Raw genomic sequence first — 20921 nt, 5'->3', positions numbered from 1 at the left:
AAAAACCGCCATCCAGTGCATGTATTTGTGTGTCCCTCCGATACTTCATCACTTCTGTCCAGATGGGACAGCGCTACTCCAGCCTGGGAAATGCCATCTCTCCTTTCGCTGTGATGTCAATTTAGCCAGCTCAGCGGGACTTTGTAGATCGATTTTGTGATTTTTGTGGGGTGCAGGGTGTTGTTTGTGAATGTGAAGACACACTCACCCTGCAGTGAGTGTGTGTGCACTTCTACAGGTGAGTTATTATAGATGGCGAAACGCAGCGCCCTCCTTCACCTTGAGCCTTTCTGCAGCAGTCGGGAGCAGAGTCGGAGGGGTTGGGGATGGCAGGCGTAGATGTCGACAGCATGATTGATGGGTGTATTTTGAGAACATCCCCAGCAGAGCATGCCTGAGGCCTGGAGATTGGATGCAAGGAAGACTGTGTGGCAGGTGTTTGTGTGACATGCAGCTTCTGAATTAAATGTCATTGTGTGAATACCAGTGTGAATACCAGCACTGCACTTTTTTTAAATTAGCAAAAATAAACCTAGATGATATATACAATACTGCATTAAGGTAATTTATGTTGATTTATGATGATTTTAAGGATACCTTTAAGCATTATTATTTATTTTCTTTTGAAAAAATGAGACAAAAAGCAAAATGAACCTAAGACTGTGCCACAGAGCTTCCCTGGTGCCCAAAGTTATTAAAGGATACTAACAATCAAAAGGTCACACCGTTATATCCCTCCACACGGGTATTGAAGTTCAGGAAGTAGCAGAATATGACCCACATAATTCTGCTGCCCAGAATAGTCAGTAGTGCATTAAATGTGTACTACTCCACAGCAACGATCCAATGCATTATTTACTTTTGTTTGAGTAATGTTTGCTGCAAACTACACTGCCCGGCTATGATAGGAAAATACTGAGCCTTTTTTTAAAGTGGAGCTATATTTGTGTGCGTTCTATAAAAGATTTACTTCTTCAAAAGGAACTGTTGGGTTTGGTTTCTGAGAGCCAAAAAGAGGGTAAAGAGCTGAGAGAAAGATTAATTTATAGACTTTTTAAACTCCATTTTCCTTTTTAATTCAAATATTCAGAGCCGATTTTAATACTTGAGATCGAGGTGGATGTCTTTGCAAAGTGTGAAAACTACAGGGAAGACCGGCATTGTTTTTGGACTTTCCACTATGATTTATGGTGGAAAGCACTGTGCTGCAAAGTTATTAATGGTTTTTTTTTCATTACCCATGGCCTACCATACCACGCCAATGGGTTTCTTTGATTTACAAAAGTAGCATTTCTTTGTAATGACAGTAGACTCACAGTTGCGCTTATTTTTCTTAACACATCTTTGGCTGTTCATCATCTGTATCGGAAATGGATGGTTCATTAAAGTTTAAAGCTTTCCGAGTGTACTTGCACTTTATTATGTTAAAAGAAGGATATAATTTGTATGGGTTGTTATGCAGTGGTGGCACATTTTCTGTGGTCTATGAGGCAAAATAAGAGTGACACCCGTGATTTAGTTGTCAAGTAAGCTCACTTTAAAGTGCTTTGTCTGTGACTTTTAAAAAAAAGAACAGTACATAATTCTGCTGATTCAGGTCTGTGTTTGTTATGTTCTTCTGTACTTAGATATCAGTGTCAGATTAGGAACCAGTCAGATGCTTATCTGGGCAAATATCCATACAGCCAATCACACAGCAGCAACTTGTTGCATTTAGTCATGAAGAAATGGTCAAGACCTGCGAAGGTCAGACCAGCCATCAGAATGAGTAAGAATAGTTGGTCTGAGTATTTCAGAAACTGCTCACCTGCTGAGGCATTCTCAGATATTTTTAGATATCTCTAAGTCTGACAAAGAGAAAATATCCAGTGCAGCAGTTCTCTGGGTGAAAATGCCTTGTTGTGTGCCAGAGATCAGAGGAGAATCCTTCAAGCTGATAGGAAGGCTACGGTAACTCAAATTATGTCTCATGACAATAAACGTATGTAGAAGTGTACAGCACATCCGGTCTTGAAGCAGATGGGCTACAGCAGCAGACAACCTCACCGGATGGCACTCCTTTCAACTAAGAGTAGGAAACTGAGACTACAATTTGCACTTGCTCACCAGGGGGTCTTGATTTGTGCTGTAGCATTTGGTAGGTAGGATCAGAATTTTTTTATAATCAGCATAAAAACATGGATCCATCCTGCCTTATGATGTTCTGGATATTTCTTTTGGTACACTTTGAGCCCCTTAGTACCACCTGAGTATCATTTTAATGCCACAGCCTACCTGAGTATTGCTGACCAAGTGCATCCCTCTGTGACTGCCGTGTACCCATCGTCTGATGGCTGCATTCATGTCACAAAGCTCAGATCATCTCAACCTGGTTTCATAAACATGAAAGTGTAACGGCTACAGTAGCAAGGTGTGCCTAATAAATGTCTGAGTGGATCATTTGACCTAAAATTAAGCATTTTTATATCAGTTAGTTTATACAAACTTGTTTACAGAGGTATGTGTACTTGCATTTAAAAAAAAGAAAAAAGAAAATGGACATGATAAGGAGACACTTGAGGATTTTTAGTATTCAGTTTGTTTTCTTCCAAAAAAATTGAAACTCCTGATTACACTTAAGCTGAATCCTATAATTTGCTGATATTTCAATTTTATGTTTTCATTCATCTATATGGACTCGCAGACTAAACCCATATGGAAAAGAAATAGTAAAAACATATATGATTTACTCATGAAAGTGGCCACTTTCTCATTACTTTCATATATTTTTTTAGTAAGTATACAAAACATACAAGTTTCATTATATAATTTTTCAAGGGATCTTATATGTGTTTTCGCTCTTGTATGCTTTTCATACAAGTTTCATACAAGACAGATAAAAACTTTATAAGATTTATATATATCTTTTCCATATGGGAACATAGTCTACCCTAATACATTATTTTATGTTATTCACAGCATCCTGGAGGCTATAACGAAACACTATACTCTACATAATTACCTTGTTTAACACCTAACAAAAGGATTTCACAAATTTTTCTCTGACCCCAGCAGGATGAAAAAAGAGTGCTTCGGAGGGTAACGCTAGAAACAAAAAATAAAAAGGAGAAAGCGTGCGCTTGTCTGTTTGCAGCTGCATGCAGCTGTAATTGTTTTTCCCAAAGAGTTTATCCAAATAAACCCGAACTTTGGAGACAACAGAGGAGGGGATAAGTGCCAGGTCACACTTCAGTACATCTCCTCCTGTCACTGGAATGCCCTGATAAGGTACAAGCTTGTGAATTCTGCTTTTTTTCCTCACTTTTATTCTACTGCTTAACTGTTGTCTGCTTGCTTTGAGTTAAGAGACCAGTGAGGCACTGAAGTAGAGCAAAGGAAAGGAGGGTTTCCACGCCACGCAGGTGCATTTAAAAGGAAAACAAGCTGTGGAAAAAATGGCAGCTCATTGAAATGGAGAAATATACAACAGAGGAAAACACTGCTGCCAGCAAGTGACACAATTAACTGATTTGCTGTCAAAGCCACGGCTGTTGCTTTGACTTTTCCTGTCACGGCGCAGATGTATTGGTTTATTAATCATCTTCTGAAAGACTAAGTAAACAATCTTTGCCCAGTAGGAAAAAAATATGTGTGGTTTATATCTGTTGGACCCGCATGTGACAAATACAGCAGTAAATCACGAGCACATCACTGTGTATCAAACCCTGTCACAGCCTGTGTGGTTTTAAATCACTGTAAGCAGATTCAGCCGTATGATTAACTGACAGCTGTTAGAATGACTCAGCTTGTGCAGTTGTCCCCCGGGAGCCATAGCTTGTTGGCCATGTAGTCACAGAAACATATGCACATGCTGAACTACAAGTTTGCTGCACTGATAGTAAAGAGCCGCCAAAATTTAAACACTCCATGAAAGGCAGTGTAGTTGCTGGACTTGAAGTTTATGACTGATAGCAAGAAGATTCATAAAATTTGTGATGGGAGCAGCAGATCACTTACTTGTGTGGAGCAAAGCACAACTATCCACCAGTGTGACGCACCGACTAAAGAAAAAAGGAGGGGGCGATTTGTCAGTAGATCGGTCTTATGGTCTCAGCTGGAGCTAGGATGTCAACAGCCCCTCAGCCCAAGTGCATCATGTCAAGAGGAGTTAGCTAATGCTAACATGGTGCCAAGCAAGCTGAGGACACATTTAGAAACCAAGCATCCTTTCTGTCAGGAGCACAGGAAGCAGGAGCTTTTTCTGGACCGTGTCAGTGTGTCTGATGAGTTGATGCAGGTGATTTCTCTTGTAGTGGAGCTTATTGCAAAATTTAAGAAAAAGTCATGCAAAGTTAAAAAGCTGCAAATGGGGTATCTAAAATGATTTTGTCTTTTAGTATACTGATAAGAAGAACTGCTAACATGTTTGTTGCATTAAAATTTTAGCTTATCCTTTGGTGTTTCTTAAGCATTTAACATTTGAAAACCACAGATCTAACTTCCAAAGCACAGACACTGACGCATTTCAGTTAGATTTTTTTGTTAAAGAAATAAAGTCCTGTAGAACGCACAGTTATTTTCTTTCCCTATAAAACATTTGCATGACAGTTTTTGCTAAAATCATTTAAACTTACATTGTTTAAATACATTTTTGACTTATTGAACCTAGCATTAGCCCACAATTACAGTACATTGGGTTATAAAATCTGATCTCGACCGCATCAGGGGATGACCCAGCTGATACCTTCCCGTACAGGCTGTGCCTCCGCAAGCCGCTTTGTAACCCACCTCCACCTTAGTCCTTTGCCCATGATTTTGTGTCCAAAGGAAAGTGTACCCCACTGTTCAAGGACAGACAAAAAAAAGCCTTTTTATTACTTCACCTGAAGAAAGCGTGCTCCCACATAATAACTAGGATTTCGATTTTTCTGCTTCTGTGTGCCCCTCTGACAGACAGCACGTCCCTGTCTTTGTTAATATTTTTCATATCTACTATCATCGATGCTTGTTGTTTTCCGTACTGGAGGGTCTGGTTTCTTCCCTTCCAAACAGAAGGGGAGAGCATGTCACCAAATGTAGATTACTCCAGATGGAATAACAATTTTCGCCTTTTTCAGTTTACCACCATATTAACAGTTTTTATCTTCCCTCTCTTTGTCGACTCATTGTTATATTCCTTGGTGTGATATTCCTACACTTCCTGATCAAGGAAGAATAAGTTAGCAACCCCCACTTTTCCAGCCTCCTTTTTTTTAAATGCCTTCTGTTCTTCTGCTCTAGTGTGACAGAAAATGGTAAACTGCACTTGTCTTGCAGGTGAGGCTTTTTCTGCTACGTCTTGTTTGACCATCAACAAGCCCAGAAAGTCTCAGAAATCATCCGACGGGGCCGGTGAGCAGCTCTCAAAGCGCACAGGCCCCCTTTGATTGCGGTTTTGATTATGACAGACAGGATAGTCATTATCAGCACAAAACTGTAGAGTATTTTTTTAAGTGCTGATTGGAGAGGCAGCCGAGTTCATGAATTATAGGTTAGACTGACTGAGAAAATATTGAGACTGAGTTCATCATCACTTTCAGGTCTTCTGAAAATATTCAGTTTCAGTCACAACCAAGTAGGTTTAGCTCTTTGTTGTTTGGTGGTTCCTGAGAGAAATAATGATGGCAGCGTTATGAAGAAAAAGACTTGAAGAGAGCAGGAAGACCTTCGCTTAGATATATACATTTACATAGACACGGTTCATTACATACTAATGTTTGAGTGTTAAATGTTCCTGATTTTTCCATTCAGGCTTTTAGTACTGCAAATTTCTGCTGAGCTTCACAGTGGGCCGTGGATAATCTTAAAATAAATGGCTCAGTTTTTCTGCAAACACCACTATTTATCATTTTGAACAAAGTGGGCGTTGAATTCACAGGTAGTCTAGTATATTAATGTTCAACTGAGCAAGTGGGCAGCAAGTTCTGTCCCTGCGACAAAAACAAATAGTGCTAATACCTTATTTCATCTGCCGAGACATGCTGGCTTTAAATGTGTGCACAATGTGGTTCTTCTTTCTGCAGTAGCTGATGTCTACAGTGGGATTTTTACCAGACAGGCAGAGTTTTTGTTGCAAGTCAAGTCAAGTCAAGTTGCAGTAGACAGATGCCAGGTAAAGGCTTAAAAAGGTTCAATAAGTTATCATATTTTTCTTTTTTTACACTTCTTTATAGGCTTTACAAGTTGCTTTTTGCTTTTATTGTGAAATAGTCACAGGAAATGCTTTTATCAACCAGGTTAGCCTCACTGTTAAAAATGCATTTTAAAAAAAACAAGATGCTGATTATTTATTGAGGTTTTAAATATTGGAAGAGAATAGCTGTGCAAACAGCTGGCTGATGAGTACTTTGCTTTTACTCTGTAGCTCGGCAACCAAATTTCATGTGTCCTGCTAAGAGGCCAATTTATTGACTGACACCTTTATTAATGTGAGGTTGTTTGTTGAGCTCCACTGCAAACACAGTTGACAAAAAGCCTTGAACGTTGGCTTTAGTATTGAATGAAAGATACAATAAAAAGTGTTGAAAAAAGAAAGTATTTTTTTTACAGCTACAGTTAGGATGTGAAAATGTACAAGGCCTCTTTATCTTTAAAAAAAAGGTTATTTTATCTTAAAATAAAGCAATATGCAGATAAGTCGTTTCTTTGTATCTATAAAATGCTTTAAGGAGAAAATTATTTCTATCCATCATCCCTCTACCGCTTATCCGGGGCCAGGGCAGACCTCCCTCTCCCCGGCCACCTCCTGCAGCTTGTCCGGGCGGGGGACCAAGGCATTCCCAGGCCAGCCGAGAGATTTAATCTCTCCGGCGTGTCCTGGGTCTGCCCCGGGGCCTCCTCCAGGTGTGACATGCCCGGAACACCTCACCCTTCGGAGGAAGCTAATTTCTGCCGCTTGTATCCGCGATCTCGTTCTTTCAGTCACTACTGTAGGCACGTAGATCAACCAGTAAATTGAGAGCTTCTGCGGCCACAGCACCGTCTGTCAGTCTCACATTCCCTTCTCCCGTCACTTGTGAACAAACCCCAAGATACTTAAACTCCTCCACTTGGGGCAGGGACTCATCCCTGACCTCCCTGAGAAAATTATCTGATTGATTTAAATAAGTATTTTATGTGTGTCTGTCTTTAAAACAGCGTGTGATTGGCTTTTTAGATGTTTTCATTAAGCATTAAGCAGTTGAACCTCATACCTAATACAGTTACCTGTTGCTTTTTTAGCTGACAGTTGGTGATGGGTTTCAGGCTCAGTTGTGCAGTTAAACCTAATATTAGAAGTCACTTCAGTCACTGGACATAAAGTTAATTGTCTCTTCACACGTTTGCACATTTGTGACTTCTGCCTGTAATTTAAGGATCTATTACCAGTTGTTTCAGACTTCTTCTTGGTCTGACTATATATATATATATGGGTTCACTGTTATGTTTAAGAATAAACTTGGCCTTAATCAGATGCCTCCCTTATGTAAAAAGTGTCTTGGATGATCTAGTTGTCTTATTGTGATGGATAAAAATAAAAGTATTAAAAGCTTTCACAGAGCTGCAGGGAATGTGCCTCTGAATACAGACCAGGTGGCAATTCAAAAAGAAGCTGAAATAATTAAGCCGGTATTGTAGTATTGAAACAGCTTCTTTGTCGTCCGTGGCCTTTCATACACTTTTCAGCTTAAATTTGAAGTTTAGAGAATTGATGCTGGGCTGCTACTTACAAAGAATGCAATCTGCAGTAGGTAAGTCTAAGCTTTTGCGACAACAACGGTCCATTTATTTCTTGTTAGATCTTTATATATTGTGTATTTCATTGAATTATAGAGCTGATTTTGTGTTCTCAAATGTGTTTTTTATACCTTCTGTCAGTTAGTGGACTTTGTGCCAGTGTTGATCAGTAGAAACGTACATTAATCAGCTGAGAGAAGTTTCTCCCAGTAGGTTCAGTGATCGAGCCTGAGCCTGAGCCCTCGAGTGGGCTGCATTCAAAGGTGACATGATAGATGAAGCCCTGTGCAGTGCACTATCCGGTAAGACAGAACTTTAATTTTTGGTGACTACAAAAGGCTCAGGGCACTGAAAATGATTCAGTTCACCTTGTTTGCTTTTCAAAAGGTGGAAAAATGAAAGAATGGGGGGGGGGGGCAAGAAACAAGGTCCTGGTGAATCCCTGCGGTGTTTGAGGGCTGTGTGGTTCGCCACCTTCTTCGTAAGACCAAATTGGAAAAAGTAGAATAAAAAGTACACTTGTGAGCGTGAAACCTGACTTCAAAAAGTTTTGGCGAGACTGCATGTGGTAAGGTAATGTAAGATAAAAGGATACTTTTGGAAGGACGAAAGCGAGAGAAAGAGGAAAGAGAAAGAGAGATTATGGAGCATAATAGTGGCAGAAAATATGGGAAGATGCCAGGATACCTCCTGCTGGTAGTAAGAGGCCCTCCACCTGTGACTGCAGGATGAATGTGGTGGCATGACTAGCAGTCGTAAACATTTTTCCCCTCGCTTCAGGGCTTCATAATAAGAGCTCCTACCTGAAAATTCTACACTGGCTTGACATTTCCTTCCACTGATAAGAAGCATTGGTTTTATATTGCATACACACACACACACACACACACACACACACACACACACACACACACACACACACACATTCGCACATTCTCCCAACTTGTCCCTAGGAGTGAGTGCTTCATTGCAGGCTGCTGACAAAGAGGTTATAGACTACACTCAGTGGAGCCAGACAAAAGAAAGCGAGCAAAGAGACAATCCTCCTAAGTTCAGCATTTATCATCATGCTGCACAGTAACAAAAACAGCACTGCAGTGTGGGCGCATTTGTGTAAAGCATGTAAGGCACTGAGGCCATAATACCACATGAACACATTAAACAAAGACTATGTAAGTAATGCTGAATTATAGCCAGTAATCACAAGTAGCAGCTAGCAAAGACATTAAAACAGTAAAGAAAAGTGTTTAAGTCTGCAAACTGACTTCCTCTGTTTCATAAGGTTTATTCGCTAAGAGAGGAGGTAAATAACTATCATTGGAAACACATGAATCCGTTCCCTTGAATTGATTTGGGAGTAAAATGATTTTGCTGCAAGGAAGTCTTATCAGCAAGAAACATGAGGAATCAGGGAATCAGAGAGATATAAACATTTGTCATCAACAGTTAGTTTAGACAATCTACAACCCCAATTCCAAAAAAAAGTCGGGAAGTTGTGCAAAATCTAAAATAAAAACTGAACACATTGATTTGCAACTCTCAATATTTTATTCACAATAAAACACAGAAAACATGTCACATTTTTAAACTGAGAAAATGTAGAAGTTTAATAATAAATTTGGTTATTTTGAATGCCTCACTAGTTGGTTACTTGGCACTAAAAAGAAAAAGCTAAAGAAATCTTTTGCAGCTGATTACAATAATTGGCAACATGACTGGGTGCAAAAGAAGGATCTTAGAGGCAGAGGTTCACCGATCAGCAAAAAGCTGTATCTACAAATTCAGAAAAATGTTCCTCAAGAGAAAATTGTGAAGAGTTTGAATATCTCATAATATACAGTACATAATTTCATCAAAAGACTCGAGATTCAAGACTCTAGAGAAATCTGTGTCCAAGGGTTTGACAGAAAATCAATGTTGGATGCCTGTTTTCATCTGTCCCTCAGTGGCACTGCATTATTCTGCATGATTTTATTGCTACATGGGCTCAGGACTACTTCCAGAAATCACTGTCTGTGAAGACAGTTAACCATGCCTTCCACAAATGCAGGTTAAATCTCTGCCATGCAGAGAAGAAGCCATATGAGAGCACCATATGATCCACCATATGATCCACCATCTTCTCTGAGCCAAAGCTCGTTTAGAGGGGATGGAGGCAAAGTGGAAAACTGCTCCATGGTCAGACAAATCAAAATTTAAAATTCTTTCTGGAAAACATGGACAGCAATAAAGAGGAAAAGGACCATTTAGCTCGTTATCTGCGCTCAGTTAAAAAGCCTCCGCCCCGACGTCTAGCAGCTTGCACATCTAGAAAGGCACCATCAGTGCTGAGTGGTACACTATAGTGCCAAAAGTATTCACTCAGCCGTCCAAATCATTGAATTCAGGTGAATCACTTCCACAGGTGTATAAAATCAAGCAGCTAGTCCTGCAGACTGCTTCTACAAACGTTTGTGAAAGAATGGGTCGCTCTCTGGAGTTCAGTGAATTCCAACAAGTCATGAAATTTCCTCACCGCTAAATATTCCACAGTAACCTTTTAGTGGTTTTTCTCAACAGCGGTAAAAAACGGCATCAGATTCAAATAGTGCAAATTTTTTCTTATCCCTTTATTGCTAAGTGTTTCTCAATTTTTTTTATGTTATTGTGAGGTTTTTTGAGACCTTTACGTCATTACTGGGATTTTTCTTTCCTGAAAAAAAGAATTCATGTAAATTAATAAATTAATGTAGCAAATGTAGCAAAAATATACAAATGTATATAAAATAATATTTCTTTTTTTTTTAAGTTTCTCAGAAGGTTCAATAAAAAAAATTGCATTTTCTGGCAATTATTTTGTAGTTCAGGCTTTACAGGGTTAAACTGTTTAAACATTTGATTTGTCACTTTCATAGTTTGGGTAAAATATTACTTTAGGAGATATTTACTTTCTATTTATATTTTCTGTGCTTTGTAGCTATCTCGTTTCCAGTGACTCCATTATTTTACTACTTGTGTATTTTTACCCTCAGACTTTAGTGCTATGTTGCTGTGTTGCCAGATTTTAGTGTTTGAGAACCGTTGTCAGAAATGACAGTCAAAAGAATAAAAATAAGAGCCAAGTTTTAATAAACTCAAACTAGCCTTAACAGAGAATCAATTTGTCTTCTTCTCGTTATTGAAGCCAGGGACTGTTTTTGTTTCTGTAAATATTCTGTGGACGTTTTAATAGAAAAGCTTTTCATTAGAAGAGTGCTGGGATGCATGACTGAGTCCTTTGATCTCCTTTATTTGTGTGTGTGTGTGTGTGTGTGTGTGTGTGTGTGTGTGTGTGTGTGTGTGTGCATATGGAAAATAACTGAAGGGGTTATACCTCTGAATATGAGTGTAAAGTAAGTAATATAATTTGTATGTACTTTGTATACAGGTGTGTAGAACTTAGCAAAGGTCTAGTTAAAAAAACAAAAACATTAACTCTAAGAAATGTTGCTGTTCACAGAAGGTATTCCCATGGGCTGTCAACCTGCTCACAGCACTGCTGTATCACTCACAACCGTGTGTGTGTGTGTGTGCGTGTGTGTGTGCGTGTGTGTGTGTGTGTGTGTGTGTGTGTGTGTGTGTGTGTGTGTGTGCAGGAAAAAATAGTGCATCTTATAAAACTTTAATCATTTGTTTGGAGGAGATGGGGGCATGGGTACAGAGAGGCATATGGCACGTGCACTCCTTAGCATTGGTGCAATAGTGCTGTCTGCTACAGAGGAGCAGTATGCACTCAATCGAGTCTGCTAACTAGGTCAAGGGGTGATATTTAACACACTGAACAGAGTGACCATAGATTGTATCATATCTTTGGTGAATCCCTGTTTATGTGTCTTTGTCACAAGCTGCAGTCGTGCCTACAACAAGCTGCAAAGTCCAGGAGAGCCTGAAGTGCTTTAGTTCTCCCTCTGGTTGCCTCCCTTTCTGATTAGGAAGCATTTTCTCTGCTGTTATCTCTGCTCTCATCCTGATTAACTTTGCATTGTCACTAATCAAAGCTGGTCTGAATCTAAGCCAAGCAGGACCGGAACACACTGTCCCTGAGCTCCACGCTAGATTCAGCTTAGATTCTATTTCAGTACGAGCCTCTAACAGTGAGTACCCAAGCTGGTTTTGAATGATTACAATATTATGCTAAAATTCTGCAGTCTACATGTGGGAATATGTTTTAAATGCTAATTGCTCGTATCCTGGAAAGCAAAGGGGGGAACTCCTTCTAGGCATTTTTTAAGAGATGTGTTCTGCAAGTGAGCTGTGGGTATAGAAAAGAGGAGACGGGGCAAAACTTTCAAAGTCCTGTCCGGTATGACTGATAACTGTCAGAGCTGGAAGGAAGATCTCCTTTGATCACTGCAGCGTGTTCTGCAGCACATCTCACGTATAGAAAGAGGCCAATGTGCACTCACTCTGTTCAAAAGTTATACACCACTTTGTGTAAAAAAGTAAAGCTCTCAGTCTGACCAGGTAGTCAATGCCAGCTGTTACAACTGCCTTTTTTAGGCATTGCCAAAATCTTGTTTTGACATTTATGGATCATTTATCAATTCTAGAAGATTAATCACAAAGGGGATTTTCAGATTGTTCTTTCCTGTGAGGTTACATTTGTTGCTTTGAGTGATATTCCCCAACATGTATTGCATGGATTTCCTCTCGTTATAAAAAGTTATACACATTATACTTTTCATTTAGAAGTGTTAGATGAAGGTTTTCGTTTGTCAGCGCAACGAGGTCCTCCAAATCGTAGCGTTTCAATTTAATTTTGCTCGTTAACTCATAATGTTCTCATTTAATTAGGTTTTTCTGTGGTAAATCCATCTAATGTTGTTCTGTGGAGGGTTTAGTGGGCATGACTCACATCTGTTGTTTTGGCCTCTGTGGCAGTTTGAGAGTTCAGGTGATTTGGGTTGTTTTTTTTTAGAAATGGAGATACATTTTAGGTTAAGTTGAAATTAGCTTCCTGCAAATATCATCCCAGAATACATATCATTAAATATATTTGCATATATTTTATGTGCTGTTAACTCATAGTCTGTGTTTTATGTATAGACTGTATATAAAATATGAACAGCGCTACAGTGACTTACGCCACCTGGTTTGTGAACTTACATTTTGATGCTTTGACTTTATCTTAATGGTCTTGATCGAGCCATGTGCCACCCTGAGATGATGGAGTTCTTAATTATCAAGCAAGCTTGGCTATCCAGGTTCATCTGTAGACTGCGAAGTTTCATCACACAGACATACATATCTGCTAATTAGATTAAGTAACGGACTAATAAAATGCTGGAATCTCCTTCACTTAAACTGGGCTGTAAATTAACACATATTACCACAAAGCTCCAGTACACCATAATAATAACAGGAAGGGAAATACAGGAATATTATCTATGGAGACCAAAGGTATTTCATTATACCTGACTTAAACACGTTTCTGTCTTTTACACAGGCATACAGGCTCTGTTATAGGCACTGAGGCAGGTATTTCTTGGGCCCTTGCCTGCTTTCATACTGGACGGGCCACAGGCTAACACATAGAAAAAAGCAACCATTCACACTCAAATTCACACCTACGGGCGGTTTAAAATCGTCCATTAGCTTAACCCCATGCATATCTTTGGACTCTGAGGGGAAGCGGAAGTACCACCAGAGTAGTAGAGCAAAGTCCTGCTGACCTGGGGGGAACATGCAAACTCCATACAGAGAGACTGCTGCGAGGCAACAGTGCTAACCACCGCACCACTGTGCTGCCCTATCATACAGCAGCAATCAATAATATCAATAGCATCATCCCCACGTTTGATTAGCACCATGGACAGCAACTGCAGTTAGAGGTTGGGGAATGGACACATTTAGTCAAGCTTACCAGGCTACATTAACAGAAAGACAGCTGTAATGTCTGCAAGCATGGAAGAAAACAGAGAAGCCCATTAACAACAGGTCCTCAGACTGACGAGCTAATCTGTTTATAGAATTCATGATTCAACAATCATTTCTAATGGAGCAGCTTCTACATATATCACACATATATATATTACAGTATGAACGCAGCAAGTATGCCTGCCATGTAATCCAGAGATGCTCGTTGGATATTTATGTCAACCGGGCCTCCCCTACCTTCTGAGCCCTTGGGAAAGTTACAACTTTATGGCACATTTATCCTCCCTGCATTGGTCGCTTCGCACGCTGATGATGACATCGTCAAGCAGCCACAATCGTTTAAGCTCGCCGTTATGGCGCTTTTGTCCATTTGTAATCTTCTCCAAACTGCTGCAGAAATCTTCCTCCATGAGTTCCGTCTCATCTGGGAATACTTGTGCTTCCATATGCACGTGTCATATAAATGTCAGTCAATTGTTGTGCCAGCCTCAAGTGGCCACTCATGGAACTGCAGTTTTTTATTAGTTCTGTGCTGGCTGCATTGCTTACACCAAGAGTTTGCTCTTTAATTAATATGTCATTTAGATGCTTATCACAAGTGTTGTATTGTTTGATATGACATTTACAATATCTGTGATGTACTGTTTATTATTGGGAACTTAAGCCAGTCCCTAACTCGTGACATTTGGAGGTGAAATGAGAGTAAAACTTCACTAACATGTTGAGATATAATACTCTGACAGTTTGTGCTCATTCTAGTTTTATTCTGTTAATTTATGGAAAATGTTCCCATATTTTTAAAGTATATTTACAGCCTGGTGAAGATGCAGGACATAAATATTTTACCGATTTAAATTCAGCCACTAGATCTAACAGCGTTTGGTGCAGTTTTACAACTTTTTTCTGAAAGAAGTTTGCATTTGATGCACGTCAATGTGACAAGTTGCAAAGGAAACATAGCTAGATTTTAATCTTGTGTCTTATTGCCATAAGTTTTTTTTTTTTTTATAAAAGATGAAATTTCCAAAATATAGATGAGAAATAATCCTTCCAGTTATCATGCTAATGTACCATCAAATCACTGACGATTACCAAACAGTAAAATGGCACTGTAAACTTAATCTGCCACGGACATTTTTTCATGCAACATCAACATGCTGATGCAAGTTCACTGAATAAACAAGTCCTTCATTATCGCTTCTGTTCTTTTTGTTGTTGTTGTTGTTTTTTTAACAGAGCTTCCGTACGGCTGGGAGAAAATCGATGACCCCATTTACGGCAGCTACTATGTCGAGTAAGTTCAGTACATCTTTAATACATAATGACTTGCTTTTGATTTTCAGCATCACCCGCTGGTGTCGCATTAATCATATTTATTAGGAGCAAACTGGCGATGTAGCCAGAAAAGAGTTACTCTTAATGTCTGCTTGCTGACGGCTCACTGTTTGTTTGCAAGTTTATGTGCTTATCTGTAGCCCTGATCGTGCATCTGAATGCTACAGAGGAACTGCTGCAGTGGCCTGTCCTCTGTATTGAACTGCACGTCCCCTCTCTGTTTCAGGGGTGCCTTTTTTTTCTTATTTTTTGTGGCTGGATGCTTTCCACTCTGGGGCACTGTGATGCTGCTCTATTTTTAGACTGGCAGGGGGAATTCATTTGGCTTGAGTTTGCTTTAAAAAACCTGCAGAGTGACACTTGAATACACTCTGCCTTATATACTGCGCATCCCTCTCGAGATGCTCTTTGTGTCTCCCTTTGTCATCATGTAAATATCATTAAAGAAGCTGCAAGACCTTGAAATTATATAACTATATAAAAATAAAGTTAAGCTGTTTTGTAATTAGGACTGTGATACTGGGGTGTTCATTAAAAGATAAGGAGAGGAGAGAATGTTGGTGTGTGTGTGTGTGTGTGTGTGTGTGTGTGTGTGTGTGTGTGTGTGTGTGTGCGTGTGTGTCTGTGTGTGTGTGTGTGTAGTGTGTGTGTGTGGGTGTGTGTGTGTGTGTGTGTGTGTGTGTGTGTGTGTGTGTGTGTAGTCTTAAATATGGAGAGAAGTATCTAATGATGACTAATTATTTCACACTGGCAAATTACAGCATTTCTAGTCAGTGACTATCTCCCCCCCTGTACATACTAAATTAAGATCAACGTAGGACATTAAAGGAAATCGCTGTTCCATGTGCAGGGTTACTCCCAGTCACTGATTCACATAATTCTGGTTACAAGACGAGTTGAATTATGGAAGAAATCAATCGTTTGTTCTTTTTTACTCAGCAGAACTGTTCTGCGGCTGTTACATAATCTGGGAACTGGCCATTCAATTAATCATCATAGTTATGGCTGCTGTAGTGCTACGTTTGTTAGATCTGATCTTTTCCAAGAAGGGGCTGAGATAGGTGTGCTGGTGTAGTGTGAGATCTAAAATCTCCTCTCTTTTTTTTCTGGTGTTATCATCTCAGTCATATAAATAGAAGGACCCAGTTTGAGAACCCAGTCCTGGAAGCTAAAAGGAGACTCCAGCAGCAGCAGCAGATGCAAAGCCAGGGCCTGTCCTCACTGCCCCTTCCCACCATCTACAGAGGTAAGAACGGCCTTTGGCTTTATGGGAAATTATTAGTAGGGTATATATATATCCATTTATTAATTACTTGTGTATTAACAGATTAATATTGCACTATAATTAAGGAACATTTATAAAGATATCTGTTAAAAAACTCCATTCTGTGTTTATTATTGTGCTTCAGAAAGCCTCTCAGGAGCTTTAATTATAAAAGCAGATGCAGGAAAATTCTCTTAATACCTTCAATTACACATGCAAATGCTGGGAAGGTGCTTTAATGAATGTGATTCATTCTAATTGTCAAACTAATGATAAACAACATGAAATAAAATAAATTCAGTATTTGAGCCCTAATTCTTCTAGGTCCACTTGCGTGTTAATTTTTGGAGTCCTTTGCAGGTGTTGTTCAAAGCATCTTTAACAACAAAGTTTTGGGGTTGAGTTTTTAAGTTGATTCTGTTAATGCAATCCCAGACTAAGTCCACCATGTTCAGATCAGAGCTCTGTGAAAGCCAGATACCCTCTTAGAGCACCCCTTGGAGACTGGAGCAGACTTTTCAGGCAATATATAAAGCTAATATATAAACAGTAATTTATCTAATCAGAACAATCTTTGTGTAAATGTAAATATAACTGACAATGACAGGCTTAAAACACCTGTCAGTAAGTGAAAATTCATGTGTGCTGGACACATAAAATACATAAAACTCAGGGTCTGAGAAGGGGCGACTCCTTCTGGTTGTATAACCAGTCTAATTTAAAAAAGTCTATAAGGAATTGACCCTATGAACTCGGTAAAGAATTTTTTTGATGAGTTTATAGTCTCGATGGATATATTTAAGTCTTGTTAAAAACAATGTGGAGTTTAATTTGTGAATTATCCTCCCAAATAGATAAATACAGATAATAATAAAGCAGATTATGTTTTAGTATACACTGACCTTAAGACTGATCTTATGTATCACATCCTGTATCAGAAAACTAAGATGTTAATTTCCCAGATATGAATTTCTAGGCTTGAAAATGAAGCAGGGTGGCAACGTAACAAGGTGTTAAGCCCCTCATCCTTGAATATTATGTCCAACAGCGCTGCAATCACTAACACTTTCAAACAACATAAAATTATTTGAATAGATGTAGCAAACTATTTACGCACTGATGCAATTTTATATGGCCATGGCCTTAGAGATACACACAAGGTCATATAATCAGGAAAGCTGCATGTACGAGTAAAAAGCTGTTTGAAAGAAAAAGTAAGAAAAAACATGCATGTTACCAAAAAATAAATACTATGGTAATTTTTTTCCCCAAAGGCTTTACTCATAAAGATTATTTTTATAGTGATTGACGGTAGGATATATCAGTCAGTTCACACCTATGCCTCATTAAAACAGTGGGTGGAATGCATTTTGGTCAGACTAATAATACTTATTGCCATATAAACAGACGTCTTCCAAAGAGAACATGTGGGTTTCAGGGTGATTCACTGTTTTGTTTAATGACTGGTTACCTGATTCTGCTCTCTATCAGTTTGTTACAGTAGGATGTGTACTGCTAGAAAAAACTGTCTGGATCCGAGAAGTGGAGGTTTGTTTCTGTAGTAATGTTGTTAGTCGCGACTCTGAGTGAAGAGCCTGTTTCTTTTGTTCAGTCCAGTGAGGCTCTTTTTCCTCCTCTCTACCCACTTCTGCCTCCTCCTTCCTTCTCCTCCTTCTTTTCCCTTCAAACTTTGACACCAGTGGAGGATGCCAGCCCCTGTGCCACCCTCCCCAGATCCCCCCACGTCCAGGTCGGCCCGGTGCCCGAGCGCTGCCATAGCCTCAGCGACCTCTCCCGCTCGCCAGCTCTGGGCTGCAGGACTGCTTCGTATACCAAATCCTCCTCCGCCGATGTCTCCCCGCTCCGGCGTGTTCTGACTCGGCGGATGAATATGTGCCCCAATCACAGGCAGAAACAGCAGCCCCTTCACACATCCGCCTGCGCTGTAGTGCTAGAGCAGCCAGTCTGTAGCCCCTACTCCCTGTGGCACTTTGTCAGTAAGTAGGCCAAGAAAGATGCACAGGAGGCTGACTCTTCGCTTGTTTGACGCAATGTAAGCATGGTAACTGGCAGGCAAGCTTGTTCCCTTGAGGTAGTTTTTGTGCAGTGACCATGCCCTGTCACCTGCCCTATCACCTGGGAAGAGCAGGTACAGAGGGGCATCGCTTAGTCTGGACCAGTGACTGCTTACAAAGGATGCAAAGTTGCACGCTAGCCATGTCTCTTTTCCGAGTCAAAAAGATCAGGGACTTGGTTAAGTGTGACTAAGCTTGTTGGCAGAGATCCTCTCATTCCGACTCCAGGCGCTCCTCCATCAGAAAATTTCCCAGCTCTTCCTCCTTCAGAAATCTCCCAGTTCTTCCCTAACCTCCCTGAGCATCTTCTCCTGGAACTGATCCCTGATTGGCAGCATGGCATTTGCTGAATTTTGCTGCTTTCTTTGCAAATTTGGGATGGAACTGAAGAAACTGCACCACTGTGGCTGTCTGCACCTCTTCTGCCCACTGTGTCCCAGCATGGGAGGCGAGGACAGAATGTCAGTTTAGTGTATTTTAGGTGTGCCAAGAGGGACTTGGATTGCATTGGTGCCCTGCACGGGAGGCAAAACGTTTGACCCACACCTGCATCTTTCAACACCGCCTTTGTCCGAGTGTGCTGTTTTGCTACTGTGGTCATACCCTTCCAGTTTTCCTGTGGCTACACCCGTATCTTATTGAATAAGCTTTGCCCTTGCCCCCCACCCTGTGAGCGCAGCCCCTGCACCAGCTTTTAGGGCCTTTTAGTGATTGCAATAAAACTTGTAGGGAAAGACATTTTATTTAATTTGCTTGTTTTTATCCTTTTGTAGAGAAGCCGCTGTTCACGCGGGACCCCACCCAGCTGAAAGGCAGTTTCTTGTCCACATCACTCCAAAAGAGCAACATGGGTTTTGGCTTCACTATCATTGGAGGGGATGAGCCCGATGAATTCCTCCAGGTCAAAAGCGTTATCCCCGATGGGCCCGCCGCAGCAGATGCAAAGATGGCTACAGGTAAGCTTCAGGCGTGACTGACACACAAACTGAGAGAGAGGCTATTTTCACTGAATCACTTTTCTTTACCTGTAGCTAACCAGGAGCTCTCTTGAGGCAGTGTTAAGTACGTAATCCATAGCCGTATTCACACACAGACACCGAACGATGATCTCTGCTCAATAAACTAGAAGCTGAAGGTCACGTAGATAAGTTATCCTTGCAAATTTAAAATAATGGCATTTCTCATGGCTGGCATGCATTTGCACACGATCGCGCTCACAGATTGTTGCAGAGAAGAGCAATTATATGTGGCCTTTCTGCTTGCAGTATCTATTCTATATATCAGCATGCAGTGAAAGAAATGAGGTCAGCCTTTCTTTCAGAGTGCAGCCTAAACAAAGTCAAATAAAAGCTCATTAAAGCAGCACACAGTATAGTATCTATTTCACAGCAGTACTTACCTGAGCTCCCCTTGAGTTTTTTTGTTATATAGAACTTTGTGCTTGTAATGATATTTCAAAGGGAACGCAGCTAATTGCATGCCAGCTTCAAAAACCTGACATTATGAATGATACAGAATTATACTGCCAGTAAAAGGAGCTCTACCCCAGTCGGCTGCAGTTTTTGCTTCTTGCATGTCAGTGCCATCCTTTCATATTCTTCCACTTATTTGATTCAGGGTCACAAGACACACTGAAGCCCATCCCAGCTGTCACAGGGCGAGAGGCAGGGTATGCCACAGATAGGTCACCAGGCTATTGCAGGGCTAGCAGAGAGGGACATACAACCATTCAAACTCACATTCACACCTGATGCTTTATATCCATTTACACTGTTTTGGTTTGAGTTTTATAGATAGAGATATGTATGCATGTCATTAAATATAATATTATGACCCGGTTACTCGGGCAGCGCAGTGGTTAGCATTGCTCCCCCTGAGTTAGACTTCACCATCTGGCCGAGGCTTTCTGTGTGGAGTTTGCATGTTCTGCCCATGTTTGCGTGAGTTCTCTCCAGGTACTCTGGCTTCCTCCCAAAGAGATGCAGTTAGTGGGGTTTGGCCAATTTGTGATTATAAATTTCCCTTAGCTGTGAATGTGAGTGCAAATGGTTACTGTCTGGTGGACACCACTACTCGCCCTGTGGTAGCTGGGATAGGCTAGAGCCCCACTCACAAGGACCATGATAAGGACTAGTGGAAGACAAGGGATGGACCCAGTTACTCAACAACAAAAAAACACAAACGTGCGTACCTTTTAAGAAAGGGCAGTTTTACTTCTAGAACTAATCAAATGCAAAAACAAAACAACCTGCTCCTCCCGTTCAGCACATGAAAATCCACATCCTCAAAAAAGTGTTCACCTGAAGACAGAGGACAAGTGGAGCAATGGCAGTGTTCAAGTTCACACAAGCCCTCTCCTTTAAGTTACAAAATAAATAAATAGAAAACTGCATGGTTCACAACAAACCACTAATCCAGTTGACTTTCGATTAGATCCACATCCCCTACAGACTTCCAAATAGGGTCCCCAAATCTTTTCAGACATCCTTTGTTTGTCCTTCAGTGTTTATGTTATTCATTCAAGTCTAAAGCTATTGTATTTTAAAAAGAAACTGAGGTTTAATAATTGTGTTGTAATTCTGTTTTCTGGATCCAAGCCAAGTGTTTTGGGGGGGGGG

General features: G+C 40.3%; 1 protein-coding gene across 8 annotated transcripts in view; it reads left to right on the top strand.

Moving 5' to 3' along the window:
* magi2a (membrane associated guanylate kinase, WW and PDZ domain containing 2a) overlaps positions 1 to 20921 on the top strand; it is a 244159-nt gene that overhangs the window by 175320 nt on the left and 47918 nt on the right. For all 8 annotated transcript variants that reach the window (XM_042220472.1, XM_005923552.3, XM_042220471.1 and 5 more), the window contains exons 7-9: positions 14866 to 14923; positions 16089 to 16210; positions 19077 to 19259. In XM_042220472.1, the coding sequence (XP_042076406.1) occupies positions 14866 to 14923; positions 16089 to 16210; positions 19077 to 19259 (363 nt within the window). The remainder of the gene's footprint in view (positions 1 to 14865; positions 14924 to 16088; positions 16211 to 19076; positions 19260 to 20921) is intronic.

Source organism: Haplochromis burtoni, unplaced genomic scaffold, assembly GCF_018398535.1.
Source record: "Haplochromis burtoni strain Fernald_Lab_line unplaced genomic scaffold, NCSU_Asbu1 Contig_49, whole genome shotgun sequence".
NCBI classification, from domain to species: domain Eukaryota; kingdom Metazoa; phylum Chordata; class Actinopteri; order Cichliformes; family Cichlidae; genus Haplochromis; species Haplochromis burtoni.
This window is presented reverse-complemented; position numbering and strand designations above follow the sequence as displayed.